Source organism: Gorilla gorilla, chromosome X (assembly GCF_029281585.2).
Source record: "Gorilla gorilla gorilla isolate KB3781 chromosome X, NHGRI_mGorGor1-v2.1_pri, whole genome shotgun sequence".
NCBI lineage: Eukaryota > Metazoa > Chordata > Mammalia > Primates > Hominidae > Gorilla > Gorilla gorilla.
In genome coordinates this window covers 96,800,243-96,816,590 of record NC_073247.2, presented here as the reverse complement: position 1 = coordinate 96,816,590, position 16,348 = coordinate 96,800,243, and the positions used below count along the sequence as shown (strand labels likewise).

General features: G+C 39.4%; 1 protein-coding gene across 3 annotated transcripts in view; it reads right to left on the bottom strand.

Moving 5' to 3' along the window:
- APOOL (apolipoprotein O like) overlaps window positions 1-15,548 on the bottom strand; it is an 88,967-nt gene extending 73,419 nt beyond the window's left edge. For 2 of the 3 annotated variants that reach the window (XM_063703016.1, XM_031006082.3), the window contains exon 1: window positions 15,455-15,548. In XM_063703016.1, coding sequence (XP_063559086.1) covers window positions 15,455-15,469 — 15 coding nt within the window. In that variant the 5' untranslated portion in view covers window positions 15,470-15,548. Of the gene's footprint in view, window positions 1-9,676; window positions 9,708-15,454 lie in introns of those variants that run through there. The other variant, XM_063703017.1, reaches the window with a different exon arrangement.
- Between the last annotated feature and the right edge of the window lie 800 nt (window positions 15,549-16,348).

Here is a 16,348-nt window from a genome sequence, read left to right as displayed (position 1 = left end):
CTTCCAGCATCCTTACATGGCAGAAGAAGTAAGTACATTCCCTTCAATCTCTATTATGGGGGCACTAATCCCATTTTTTAGGGCAGAGCCCTCATGACTCAATATCTTTCAGATAGGCCTCACTTATTAAAACTGTCACATACGGTATTAGTTTCCAACATATAAAATTGAAGGGAACACCCACATTCAAACCATAGCAGCCACTGATCATGCACCTGCCCCAATCCCAGCATCACCACAGCTGCGGTTGTGTGAATGCCTGCATGCCACAACCAGTGCCAAGAGGAATAACCTTGGCTAGAATATCCCCCCATGAGAGAAAAGGAGTGCAGGAGGAACCCAGCAGCCACCACTACCAAAGACCACAAGAGCCCTAGCCACTATAGCCACCACAGACTGCACACATATAAACGTAAGGCTGCCAGAAAAATGAAAACATCAAGGAAATATGATACCACTAAAGAAACACAGTAACTATGCAGTAAGTGATCTCAAAGAAACAGAGATCTATGTTATCTGAAAAAGAATTAAAAATAATTATTTTAAGGAAGATCAGTGAGATACAAGAGAACACATACAGCTCAATGAACTCAGGAGAGTAATAAACAAAACAAGTTCAACAAAGAAACAGAAATTATCAAAAAGAACCAAACAAAAATTTTAGAACTGAAGAATATAATGAATGAAATAAAAATGTAAAAGAGAGCTTCAAACAGCAGACATGATCAAACAGAAGAAAGAATCTGCAAACTTGAAGGCAGATCTTATGAAATTATCCATTGAGAAGATAAAAAAAAAAATAATGAAAAATAGTGAAGAAAACCCATCAACTGAATCACTGATCACATTTGGATGTTTGTCCCCTCCAAATCTCATGTTGAAATGTCATCTCAAATTTGAAGGTGGGGCCTGGTGGGAGGTTACTGGATCATGGGAGCAGTCCCTCATAAATAACTTGGTGCTGTCCTCATAATAGTGAGTTTTTGCAAGATCTGGTTGTTTAAAATTTTGTGGCACCTCCCCACTTACTTTCTTGCTCCCACTCTCACCATATGACATACTGGCTCCTCATTGTCTTCTGGCATGATAGTTAGCTTCCTGAGGCTCTCACCATAAACATGTCAGCACCATGCTTCCTGTACAGCCTGCAGTACTGTAAGCCAAAAATAAAACCTCCTTTCACAAATTAGCTAGCTTCAGGTATTCCTTTATAGCAATGCAAAAATGGTCTAATACAACATAGATGCTAAAGTCCTCAACAAAATACTAGCAAACTAAATTCAATAGCACATTAAAAGACTCATTCATGGATGGGAGGAAAATAGCAAATAGGAAGCAGGGCTAACAAGCATCTCCCACTTGGACAGACAGAACAGTGTGTGGAGACTCATACCATGAACTTTTGTTCCAAGAACCACTGCAGGAACATACCAGGAAAATCAAAAGAATTCACAGATCCTTTGATGGCAGTGGAGCGCTGCTGCAAATTCCATGAGATGGGTGAGTTCCCAAAGTGAGAGAGGGTGAAAACCTGCCTCCAAACACACATTCCACTGGGGAATCTAAAAATCCAGATCATGGGAGAAGGATTTAACCTTGCCTAGAGCTGGAATAGATTTCAGGAGCCGCATGAAATATAAAGGTAAAAGCAGCAGTGGGGAAGGACCTCGTAGGCACTCAGAGTCTCCAGCTCAAGCCCAGGGAAGCCATCCCTAACTATATCTCACAGGGGCCCTCAGAGAAGACAGCCAGCAGAATTAGGGAGGGGTCAAAGGGTGAAAGAAACTTCCAACTGAATTTTGTAATAATTTTGACTGGGCACAAACATTCTTGAGCAGAATATAGGGGGTGAACGGGAACTGCTGCAAATACGAGCATAGGAATCACCGACATTGTGAGCACACAGAGAGGGAAGAGGGCCTGAAAGCCGCACTTGTGTTCTTAGCAAGGCAACTTATGGCCCAGGGCAGGTCTGAGCTCTGTGCACAGGCTGCCTGGATCTAAACTGTTAGCAAGGCACTGCACAATCAAGATCGGCCTTGCCAAATGCATGGGAGCTGGGTGAGTCCTTTCACTACTGGCTATACTCCAAATCCCTGGAGAACTATACTGCACAGCAGAGGCAGCCATAATCCCTTCTGGAACATAACCCCATTGGCCTGAGAACCACCCCCCTCAACCCCCACAGAGGCCTATGCAAGCCCCGTGCAAGAAGAGTCTAAGCTCAGATCCACTTAATAACCCTGCCCCCACGTGGTGGTATTTTCCAACCTGCCCTGGTAACCAAGTACAAAAGACGTGAACTCTTGGGAGCTTTACGGCCCTGCCCATTACCTGAGAAAACAGAATACTTCCTCTGGCAAACTTAGGGCAAGCTTATATCCCACTACTGCTACCACAGCTGGTGTTATCTTGAATGTGTTACCTCCTGACTGGAGGCCAATTATCTCAGGCCATTACAGCAACTCATGACAGAATAACCCTGCTCCTAAGAAGGGGGAGAGCACCATGTCAGGTGATCACCCCATGGGATAAAAGAATCTGAACAGCAGGACTTGAGTTCTAGATCTTTCTGCTGGTGGGTAGTTTCTCACAGCAGAGACACAATTGCAATGCTGGGCACGGTAGAGAAAGTCTACACCTATACCCCAACAGGCAGGCAGCCTCTGTGATCATAAAACGTCTTGGAGAAGGGGACCTTGTTCCCCCCGGCACTCCACTGAAGACACAGCAGGGGCTTCCCCAACAGGAACGCAGCCTAGAGGAATGTATAGACAGGCTTGCTGGAACAATCCAGGGTGAGTGTATCCCCGTAAGAGGAGCATACTCCAGGTTCAGGCCAGCATGAGAGGCAGAGTCACAATTCCCCCCTACCTGGAAGATCAACATTCCTATACATGAAAAGATGTGCCTGTATGATCCAAGTAGCTGAAACACAAAGACAGGAGTGAGGCTATGACGTGAATAACTTTCCTGCTGACCTGGCAGGGGAGCTGAGGTAGCTCCCACTCTTCACTCTGATAAAACCTCAGCAGATCTCACTGAGAGCTCCCCCAGCAACCCTCATAAAGGTTGGGACCTTGGCCCACAGTTGGGCATTATTAGGTTGGTGCAAAAGGAATTGAGGTTTTTGCCATTGATGGCAAAAACCTCAATTCCTTTTGCACCAACCCTATCTTAGCCACAACTGTTGACTATCCAGGGATACTTTCCCTATTAGACTGAAGACTGAATCATCAATTTAGTAAATAAAACAATGGAAAAAATAAAGTAAATAAATAAATTGCATGCCATGAGAGAATGAGATAACCTTCAAAAGATCCCTGCCATTCCAACTCCATAGGAGACAGTGAACTCACCCACACACCACAAATATAACTACTACAACCAGCATCAGGGAAAGCCAGCACACAAAGGCTCTCTTTATAACTAAGGATCTCATACAGAGTCTTCACCCCTACAAGCACAAAGAACCAAATTAGGCTCAAATAAATATTAAAGTCTGGGCCGGGCATGGTGGCTCATGCCGGTAATCCCAGCACTTTGGGAGGCTGAGGCGGGTGGATCACCTGAGGTCAGGAGTTTGAGACCAGCCTGGCCAACATGGTGAAACCCCATCTCTAATAAAAATACAAAATTAGCCGTGCGTGGTGGCACATACCTATAATCCCAGCTACTCGGGAGGCTGAGGCAGGAGAATCACTTAAACCGGGGAGGCAGAGGTTGCAGTGAGCAGAGATCACGCCATTGCACTCCAGCCTGGGCCACAAGAGTGAAATCCCATCTCATAAATAAATAAATAAATAAATAAATAAATAAATAAATAAATATTAAAGTCCGATCCTTAAGAAGGAAAAAAAGAAATTTAAAATAAAAAAGAAGTCCAATCAAAAAAAGATTCAAGAACAATTTTAAGAAATAGTCTACACAAATGAGAAGAAACCAGAAAAGTAATTCTGGTAATGACAATATAGGGTTCTATAATACCCCCAAATAATCACACGAGCTCCCCAGCAGTGGATCCAAACCAAGAAGAAATCTCTGAATTGCCAGATAAAGAATTTAGAAGGCTGATTATTAAACTACTCAAGGAGATACCACAGAAAGGTGAAAAAGACCTTAGATAATCTTTTTAAAAAATACAGGATATGAATGAAACCTTTTCCATAGAATTAGGTATCATAAAGAAAAACCAATCACAACTTCTGGAAATGAAAGACAAGCTTAGTGAAATATAAAATGCAGTGGAAATTTTCAAAAATAGACTAGAACCAGTAGAAGAAAGAATTTCAGAGCTCGAAGACAAGGCTTTCGAATTAACCCAATCAGAAAAAGACAAGGAAAAAGTAATCTAAAAAAATGAACAAAGCTTCCAATAAACTGAGGATTATGTTAAATGGTCAAATCTAAGAATAATTGGTGTTCCTGAGGAAGAAGAGAAATCTCAAAGTTTGGAAAACCCGTTTGAAGGAATAATTGAGAAAAAATTCCCTGGTCCTGCTAGAGATCTAAACATCCAACTAAAAGAAGCCCAAAGAACTCCTGGGAAATTCATCACAAAAAAGATCATCACCTAGACACACAGTCATTGGGTTATCTAAACTTAAGGTGAAGGAAAGAATCTTAAGAGCTGTGAGACAAAAGCATCAGGTAAACTATAAAGAAAAACCTATCACACTAACAGCAAATTTCCTAGCAGAAACTTTACAGCCAGAAGGAATTGGGGTCCTATCTTTAACCTCCTTAAATAAAATAATTGTCAGCCAGTAATATTGCTTCCAGCAAATCTAAACTTCATAAATAAAGGAGAGATAAAGTCGTTTTCAGACAAAAAAAAAAATGCTGAGAATTTGCCACTACCAAGCCAGCACTACAAGAACTGCTAAAAGCAGTTCTAAATCTTGAAAGAAAACCTCAAAATACACCAAAATACAACCAACTAAAAGCATAAATCTCACAAGGCCTATAAAACAATAATGCAATTAAAAAAAAGGTATTCAGGCAACAACTAGCATGATAAATAGAACAGTACCTCACATCTCAATACTAACGCTGATAGTAAATGGCCTAAATGTTCCACTTAAAACATAAAGAATGGCAGAATGAATAAAAATCCACCAACCAAGTAATTGCTGAGACTCACTTAACACATAAGGACTCACATATACTTAAGGTAAAGGGGTAGAAAAAGATAGTCCATGCAGACGGACACCAAAAGTGAGCAGGAGTAGCTACTCTTATATCAGACAAAACACACTTTAAAATAACAACAGTTTAAAAAGACAAAGAGGGATATTATATAGTGATAAGAGGACTACCCCAACAGGAAAATATCACAGTCTTAAACACATATGTACCTAACACGGGAGCTCCAAAATTCATAAAACAATTCCTACTAGACCTAACAAATGAGATAGACAGCAACACAATAATAGTAGGGTAGGGGACTTCAATACTACACTGACAGCACTAGACAGGTCATCAAGACAGAAAGTCAACAAAGAAACAATGGATTTAAACTACATCCTAGAACAAATGGACTTAGATATTTATAGAACTTATTACCCCAAAACTGCAGAATATACATTCTTTTCATCAGGACATGGAACATTCTCCAAGACAGACCACATGATAGGACACAAAACACTTCTGAATAAATTTAAGAAAATCAAAATCATATTAAGCATCTTTTCAGACCACTGTAGAATAAAACTGAAATCAACTCCAAAGGGAACCCTCAAAACTATACAAATACATCTAAATTAAATAATCTACTACTGAATGATCTTTGGGCCAACAATGAAATCAAGATGGAAATTTAAAAAGTCTTTGACCTGAATAACAGTAACACAACTTATCAAAACCTCTGGGATACAGCAAAAGTAGTGCTAAGAGGAAAGTTCATGGTATTAAATGCCTACATCAAGAAGTGTGAAAGAGCCCAAATATTGACAATCAAATATCATACCTCTAGGAACTGGAGAAACAAGGTCAAACTAAACCTAAAGCTAGAAGAAAAGAAATAACAAAATCAGAGCAGGACCAAATAAAATTGAAACAAAAAAATACAAGAGATAAATAAAACAAAGATCTGTTTATTTGAAACGATTAAGAAAACTGATTGACCATTAGAGAAATTAAAGAAGAGAGAATATCCAAATCAGCTCACGTAGAAATGAAAAGGGAGATATTACAACAACTGATACCACAGAAATGCAAAAGATCATTGAAGGCTACTATGAACACCTTTGTGCACACAAACTAGAAAACCTAGCATAGATGGATACATTCCCAGAAATATACAATCCTCCTAGATTAAATAAGGAAGAAACAGAAACTGAACAGACCAATAGCGAAATCGAAACAGTAATTTAAAAATTGCCAACAAAAACAGATTCCAGGACCAGACGGATTCACAGCTAAACTGTATCAGACATTCAAAGAAGAATTGGTACCAATCCTACTGAAACTATTACAAAAAATAAAGAAAGAGGGAGTCCTCCCTAGATCATTCTATGAAGCCAGTATTACCCAAATACCAAAACCAGGAAAGGACATAACAAAAAAAAAGAAAACTACAGACCAATATCCCTGATGAACATAGATGCAAAAATCCTCAACAAAATACTAGCTAACTGAATCCAAACAGCATATCAAAAAGATGAGCAAGTGGGTTTCATACCAGGGATGCAGGGATGGTTTAACATACACAGGTCAATAAATGTGATACATCACATAAACGGAATTAAAACTAAAAATCATAAGATCATAAAATCACCTCAACAGAAGCAGAAAAAGCATTTGAAAAACTCCTGGCTCCCTTCATGATAAAAACCTTCTGCAAAACTGGCATAGAAGGGACAGATCTCAAGGTAATAAAAGCCATTTATGACAAACCCACAGCCAATATCATACTAAATGGGGAAAAATTGAAAGCATTCCAATGAGACCTGAAACAACACAAGGATAACCACTGTCACCACTTCTATTCAACATGATACTGGAAGTCCTAGCCAAAGAAATCAGACAAGAGAAAGAAATAAAGGGCACCCAAATCAGAAAAGAGGAAGTCAAACCACTGCTGTTCACCAATGATATGATAGTATACCTAGAAAAGTCTAAGAACTCATCCAAAAAGCTCCTAGATCTAACAAATAATTCAGTAAAGTCTCAGGTTACAAAATCAATGTACACAAATCAGTAGGACTGCTATACACCAACAACGAACAAGCTGAGAATCAAATCAATAATTCAATCCCTTTTACGACAGCTGCAAAACAGAAACAAAAAAATAAACAAACAAACCTCAGGAGGTGGAAGATCTCTACAAGAAAACTATAAAACACTACTGAAAGAAATTATAGATGACACAAACAAATGGAATCATATCCCATGCTCATGGATGGGTACAATCAATATTGTGAAAATGACCATACTGCCAAAAGTGATCTACAGATTCAATACAATTCACATCAAAATATCATCATCATTCTCCACAGAACTAGAAGAAAACAATCCTTAAATTCATATGGAACCAAAAAAGAGCCCACATAGCTGAAGTAATACTAAGCAAAAAGAACAAATCTGAAGGCATCGTATTGCCCAACTTCAAACTATACTACAAACTAGGCTACAGTTACCAAAACATGGTACTGGTATAAAAGTAGGCACGTAGACCAATGGAACACAGTAGAGAACCAAGAAATAAAGCCAAATACTTACAGCCAATTGATCTTAGGCAAAGCAAATAAAAACAGAGTGGGAAAAGCACACACACCCTGTTCAACAAATCATGTTGGAATAACTGGCAAGCCACATGTAGAAGAATTAAACTGGATCCTTATCTCTCACCTTATACAAAAATCAACTTAACATGGATCAAAGACTTAAATCTAAGACCTGAAACCATAAAAATTCCAAAAGATAACATCAGAAAAACTCTTCTAGACATTGGCTTAGGCAAAGAGTAGTTCATGACCAAGAACCCAAAAGCAAATTCAACAAAAACAAAAATAAATAGATGGGACCTAATTAAACTAAAAAGTTTCTACACAGCAAACAAAATAGCAGAGAAAACAGACAACCAACAGAGTGGGAGAAAATACTCACAAACTATGCATCTGACAAAGGACTAATATCCAGTATCTACAAGGAACTCAAACAAATCAAGAAAAGAACAAATAATTGCATCAAAAAGTAGGCAAAGGTCATGAATAGACAATTCTCAAAATATGCAAATGTCCAACAAACATATGAAAAAATGCTTAACATCACTAATTATCAGGGAAATGGAAATTAAAACCGCAATACGATACCATCTCACTCCTGCAAGAATGGCCATAATTAAAAATAAAAAAATAATAGATGTTGGTGTGGATGTGGTGAAAAGGGAACACTTTTACACCGCTGGTGAGAATGTAAGCTAGTACAACCACTATGGAAAACAGTATGGACATTCCTTAAAGAACTAAAAGTAGAACTACTATTTGATCCAGCAACCCCACTACTGGGTGTTTACCCAAAGAAAAAAAGTCACTATATAAAAAAGTCACTTGCACACGCATGTTTACAGCAGCACAATTTACAATTGTGAAAATATGTAACCAACCCAAATGCCCATCAACCAATGAGTGGATCAAGAAAATGTGGTATGTATACAACATGGAATAGTACTCAGACATAAAAAGGAAGAAAATAATGGCATTTGCAGCAACCCAGATGAAGTTGGAGAACATTATTCCAAGTGAAGTAACTCAGGTATTGAAAACCAACTATCATGTTTTCACTAATAAGTGGGGGCTAAGCTATGAGGATGCAAAGGCATAAAAGAAAGATAATGCACTTTGGGGACTTGGGAATACTGGGAGGGGGTAAGGGACAAAATACTGTACATTGGAGACAGTGTAAACTGCTCAGGTGACAGGTGCATCAAAACCTCAGAAATCACCACTAAAGAACTCATCCATTTAACCTAAAACCACCTGTTCTTGAAAATCTATTAAAATTTTTTTTAAATGGGCAAAATATCTGAACAGATACTTCATCAAAGATACACAGATGGCAAATAAGCATATGAAAAGATGCTTAACAGCATGTCATTGGAGAATTACAAATTAAAACAACAATGAGATACCACTGTATACCTACTAGCAGGGTGAAAATCTGAAACACTGACGACGGTAAATGCTGGGGAGAACATGGAGAAATGGGAAGTCTCATTCATTGCTAGTAGGAATGCAAAATGATACAGCCACTTAGAAGGGTAGCTTGACAGCACTATTCACAATAGCAAAGATATGGAATCAACCCAAATGCTCACCAATAACAGATTGGATTAAAAAAATTGGTACATATACACCACGGAATACTATGCAGCCATAAAAAGAAATGAGATCATGTCTTTTGCATGAACATGGATGGAGCTGTAGGCTATTATCCTTAGCAGGTAAACGCAGGAAAAGAAAACCAAATACCACATGTTCTTACTTATAAGTGGGAGCTAAATGATGAGAACTTAAATGATGAGAACTTACAAACACAAAGAAGGAAATCACAGACACCTGAGGGTAATGGGTGGGAGCAAGGAGAGGAGCAGAAAAGACAACTATTGGGTAATGAGCTTAACAGCTGGGTGATGAAATAATCTGCACAACAAATGCCCATGATACGAGTTTACCTGTGTAACAAATCTTCACATGTACACCTGAACCTAAAATAGAAGTTGAAAAAAAAAGTAAATAAAAAAATAAAAGTAAAAGGCTCATTCACCATGATCAGTAAGTTTTATCCCAGAGATGCAAGGATGGTTCAACATATCCAAATCAATAAACATGATACACCACATTAATAGAATGAAAGACAAAAACAACATGATCATTTCAATGAATGTGGAAAAAGCATTTGGCAAAATTCAACATCCTTTTGTGATAAAAACTCTCAACAAATTAATTATCCAAGGTATGTACCTCAACATAATAAAAGCCATATATGATAAGGCCACAACTAATATCATACCCAATGGTGAAAAGCTAAAAGCTTTTCCTCTAAGATCAGGAACAAGTCTCTTGCCACTTTTATTTAACATAGCACTGGAAGTTCTACTCAAAGCAATTAGGCAAGAGAAAGAAATGAAAGACATACAAATTGGAAAAGAAGAAGTAAAACTGTCTCTTCTCCCAGATTACATGATATTATACATAGAAGATCTTAAATACGCCACCAAAAAACTGTTAGAACTAATAAATAAACTCAGGGAACTGCAGCATACAAAGTCAACATACAAAAAAGCAGTTACATTTCTATACACTATCGAAGATGATCTACCCAAAAAAGAAAGAAAGAAAGCAATCCCATTTAAAATAGCATCAGAAAGAATAAAACACTTAAGAATAAACTTAACCCAAGAGGTCAAAGAGCTGTATATTGAAAACTATCAAACAATAATGGAAAAAATTGAAGATACAAATGAATGGCAAGATATCCTATGTTCATGAATTGGAAGAATTAATGTTGTTAAAATATCCATACTACCCAAAGCAATCCACAGATTCAATTCTAGTGGCATTTTTCACAGACATAGAAAAAATAAACAATTGCAAAATTTGTATGGAATCACAAAAGACTCTGAATAGCCAAAGTAGGTGTACAACCAAAGCAAATGAAATCAGCAATTGCAAAGATATCTGCACTCCCATATTCACTGCAGTATTATTCACAACAGCCAAAACATGAAAACAACCTAAGTGTCTAATCGAAGTGTCTGCCAATAGATCAACGGATGAAGAAACTGTGGTATACACACACACACATACACACACACACACACACACACACACACACACAACGGGTTATCATTCAACCATAAAAAAAAGAAAGAAATCCTGTCATTTGCAACAACATGGATAACCCTCAAGGGTATTATGCTGAGTAAAGTAAGTCAGACAGAGAAAGACAAACTCTGCCTGATTTTATTTGTACGTGGAATTTTGAGAAGTTGAACTCACTGAACTAGAGAATAGAATGGTGGTTCCCACAGGCAAAGGTAAAGGAAAGGTGAGAGGTTGGGAGGTTGGCCAAAGGGCACAAACTTTCAATGACAGGTAAGTTCAAGGGATATAATACACAGCATGGTGAAGTGATACATATAAACTAATTTGATTCTGGTAATCATTCCACAAAATATATGTATATCAAATCATCACACTGCACACTTTAAAATCAAACAATTTTATTTGTCAGTTATACCTCAATAAAGCTGGGGAAAAAAAGAAAAAAAATACATAAACCCAGAGGGTCTTATAGCTACCTATTCCCTGGGGACATCTTGAATTTACCATTCCCTCCATTCCCTAGAACGTCTTAATAGCTAAAATCATAAATTCAGCAAGTTTTTCTCTGAGTGCAACCTCCTATCATTACAGTTTCGATTTCCTTACTGATCTATTTCAGTTCTTACAGGTAAAGTTACCTGCCTTAGAAGACTTTTAGTGAGAATTAAATGAAATAATGAGTATCAACAGCTTAGCACAGTACCTGATACACAGTAAGTCCTCAATAAATCATAGACAAATTTTGATTTTAAGTATTCATTAAAAACAAATTATCTGCCAATACCCAAATTGTCCTCAAACTCACTCTCAACCTCTGGCATTAAATGAAACTTGGCTTTTATTTGACACTACTATTATACATTCCTCCCAATCCACTTAATTGAAGGCCAGACCCCCAGCAATTCCCCGATTCCAGAAGACCCGAAAGATCAGCACAGTCCTTGCTTCTCAAGCACCATGATCTCCACAAATCTTAGCCATTTCTAACACAGTTACCCTACCTTGCAATTATTAGAAATCGTTTCACCTTCAAGATCCTAAATGCTTGAAATTTCCCTCATTAAAATAGAATGCTCTTTCAACTCTCCTACTCTTTTTGAACTAGTTCTTCTTTCTCACTATGGCCATAAATCTTCTAGTACCCTAGTCCATCACTTCAATCTTCTTCGTCTCCTTATCCACAGTGGATGACTATTTGGATAAATTCCCTAGATCTTCTATCATTCTCACTTTGACAACACTCAGCATTTGAGCAACCCCACTGTCTCCTCTTCCCCTCCTATGCTGTGAGCACTGCTGGAGAAAGTCACTACTAGAGCCAACATTAGCCAGGCCCTCACTTCTCAGCAATTATTAATATTTTATTCAATGTCTACTGATACTTTACTGAATTTCCTAAAGCACCTTTTCCAAGCCTATCCCATTCTTAAACTCCTAAAGGCATATTTTCCTCTCAGCAGATGACCTTCCACCCAGAAGATACAGACCTCCAATGTGAGCTCCCTCCTCTACCTCCTCCGTTCTTCAAAATCACTTGGTATCTTCACCTTCTATCTCGACCAACTCTGGCCTTTGAAGCAAAGTGTGTCTCCTCTTTGCAAGGTTAATCCCTCCACTTGTTCTCTTGATTTTACCACTTTCTTACAAAGTATGGTTAAGAGTCCAGGTTCAGGACTCACACCATGTGATTTCAGATCCAGCTCTACCACTTTACTCCTGTGTGACCTTGGAGTTACTCGACCTTTTTAAGCTTCTGTTTCCCTACCTGTAAAAAGTGATTAATAACAATTCCTACTCATAGGGCCAATGTGAAACATAAATGAGAGAATCCACATAAAGTGCTTAGCAAAATTCCTAGCACATAGTCAATATTCAATAACACAATAGCTGTAAATACTATTATCTTTCCCTCTAGATACCTCCTGGTACATTTTCCCTTGTCTCCAAAGTAGCTCAAGTCTTCTGTCTCCTGTTTTGTTTTTAGTTTTTGTTTTTTTTTTTAATTAAAAGACACCTTTTCTGGAATTTGCTACCCTCATTCCAAGATTTTGTTCCTTCTTTTCACCACCAAACTTCTCTACAGAGTAATGTATAACTCCTTTCCAGAGGAAGCAAGGAGGAGTGGAAAGACTTTGGAGATAAATATACTGTTTGAACCTAGTTCTTCCACTTAGTGGTTGTATGACCTGGAGCAAGCAGTTTTTCTAAGCCTCCGTTTTTCCATCTGTAAAATGGATATATTACCCATTTCTTAGGGTCATCAAGAGGATTAAACTAAAATAATATATGTAAATCATCTGGCCAAAGTAGGTGCTAAATGAATGTCAGTTCTCCATCCCTTATTCTTTTCTTAACCCCATACAATCTTGGTTGTTCCTCTACCACTCTATTCATCTCTTTAGCTCACTTCAGCTCTTATTAGCATGGTTTTGAATAATCTGACTTCTCTAAACCTTAATTTTCATGTGTAAAATGGTAATAATACCCACCACATAAAGTTGTCTTGAGAATTAGTGAATTAACACATGTAACGTGTTTTAGCATAGTGCCTGGCCTGGAGTAAGCATTTAATAAATGATAACAGCAGCAACTTATTAATGGTGAAATCAAAGGACTGTTCAACTCTCTTTTTCTCAATGAAAACACACTATTCTGGTTTGCTTTTTGCCACTGACCATTCCTTCTGTCTCTGCACCTTCTCCAGGAAGCCTCCTTTTACTCTCTTCAAACCAAGTGTGAGCTCTCTCCTTTTGAGCGTCAGAGCACTTTGTACTTCTCTTGAGGTAAGAAACTCCCCTTACTCTGAATCACAGTCATTTGTGTTATATGTGTTATATCTCCACCACTTAATCTCTTTTGTCCTCATTGCCTGGCACTTTATTCATGTAGAACATGTTGACTACCTAATATACATCAGACCTGTGCTAGGTACTACGGATACAAAGGTTAATATAATTACTGTCTTCAAGGAGCTTATAGTTTAGGTAGCTAGAACAGACAAGTAAGTAGTCTATATGTGCAGTGGAATAAATGCTTGGTTAAGAGTGTGCCCAGAGTCCTCTGGGAGCACAAACAAGAGTTATTTAAAATAGACTGGCGAGGACCGGGCGCGGTGGCTCACGCCTGTAATCCCAGTACTTTGGGAGGCCCAGGCGGGTGAATCACGAGGTCAGGAGTTCGAGACCAGCGTGACCAACATGGTGTAACCCCGTCTCTACTAAAAAATAAAAATAAAAAAATTAGCCGGGCATGGTTGGCATTCGCCTGTAGTCCCAGCTACTCAGGAGACTGAGGCAGCAGAATCGCTTGAACCCGGCAGGTGGAGGTTGCAGTGAGCTGAGATCGCGCCACTGCACTCATGCCTGGGAGACAGAGAGAGACTCCGTCTCAAAAATCAAAAATCAAAAATAAAATAAAATAGACTGGGGAGATCAAGGACACCATTAAACAAGGCATTTTTGTGTTTTGCATATGGGGAGGCTGTACACAAATAGCTGCTGAATGAATGAATGAACTATAAATACAACTAGATAAGCATGGGAAAAGGCACTTTAGGCCCAGAGAAAGAGCACGTAAAAAAGCATGGCGGGGTCAAGCAAGTAGCTCAGTATCGTCAGGAGGAGGGTTCCCGAGTGACAAGAGATGAGGCTGGAAAGTCTAGGTAAAATCAGATGTTCTAGACGTAAGAGTATGGCCTGACCCCAGAGGGGAGATGATGACATGCCCATAAAGTTTTTTAAATGCGGGGGGAAGCAAAAATCAAATTTGCATTTTGGTAGATGTACTCTGGCAACACAGAGGAAAACAGATTACATGAGAGCCAGGCTTGAGGTGGCAAGTTCAGGTAGGAGGTTGTTCAAATAACTCAGATGAAGTATGAGAACCAGGACTGTAGACGCTGCCGACTTAAAACTTCAGCGGAACTGAATTATTCATACTGTATCTCCTGCAAGCCTAACAGAATATTTTACAATTAAAACCCGCTACGTAAATATCTGTAGACTACCATTATTAAACACTACTTAGGGAACTGCAGCAAGCTACCAGCTGAGTCACTCACTGCACACGGATTCCCAAGTAAAGGCACCTTTCCCAAGCGTAAAACTCGAAAGGAACAGGTTATTCGAGCACAGAAAGCAACAACACTATGTGTAAACCAGCGCACTGCTGAAAGACTATGGGACCTCTCTATCCTGGTCAGTTTCACCCCAAATGTTTCAACAAAGTCCTTCCATAGGGTCATGAGGCCTTGCCCTGTGCGCCGAGACAAATACCAAGTTTATATATATTTTTTTCTTTTTATTGCAGCTGAAGACCGAAATGTCTACTGCGGTTCGTCGCCTGGCCAGCCATTTTCACCCAGCCGTTTCCCAGTTTTGTACTGTGCCACTGTGTAAATCGACAACCACAGGGGATTGAGGGAGCAGCGTCCCAGGCTGATAAAACCCTAATGGGGAAAGGCAGGTGTCTTGAGGCTTCAAACGATAAAGATTGCAATTACCTCAAAACCCACCTCCACCCTGCCCCTTGTTCCAGGGCTCCTTCAGAAGTTAATAGGATCCCTTTTACAGTTACCGGGATGCTATCGGCACCCACAGAAATTAAGCAAGTTCGTTTTCGCTTACCCTGATGGCCGCCATGTCTACAACCCTTTCGGCCAAGGTTTTCAGACGGAGAGCGGAGAGGGACAAATCAGTTCGACTAGGCTTCCCTTACGACAGCCCCACCCCGTTACGCCCCTTGCCTGCCGGTTACCGCCTTTTCTCCGCCCTCCTCCAGCTGCCTTGGCAACTGCTGCGGTTTCGGTCAGCTGTCTTCTGGAGAAACTGTTCACCCCTGTGGTTGACCCTCCCGGTCCCAGATAAAGCCTTCCAGAACATTATCAATAGTCCAGTTGGGAGTTATTTTCCTGGGTGCAGAACTTTTAATTATTTTGTTTCGGGCATATGTGATATGTCTAGATAAGGACTTAATACCCAAGTGTAGCTGCTTTAATAATTAATTATATAGTCAGAAAAACAACTTATTACCTCTGCGAAACATGCGTAAGTTCATTCATTCTAAAACTAAGTCACGGAGAGCTTACTCTGTGCCGGGCAGTTGTTCGGGACATAGACAAAACATAGTGGCTTCCTCACAGAGCTTATGATTACAGGAGTAAAAGAGACAAATGAGGCCGGCGCGGTGGCTCACGCCTGTAATCCCGGCACTTTGGGAGGCCGAGACGGGCGGATCACGAGGTCAGGAGATCGAGACCATCCTGGCTAACACGGTGAAACTCCGCCTCTACTAAAAGTACAAAAAAAATTAGCCAGGCGTAGTAGCGGGCGCCTGCAGTCCCAGCTACTCGGGAGGCTGAGGCAGGAGACTGGCGTGAACCCGGGAGGCGGAGCTTGCAGTAAGCCGAGATCGCGCCACTGCACTCCAGCCTGGGCGACAGAGCGAGACTCCGTCTCAAAAAAATAAATAAACAAAAATAAATAATAAATTTTTAAAAAGAGACAAATACTATGAAGGAA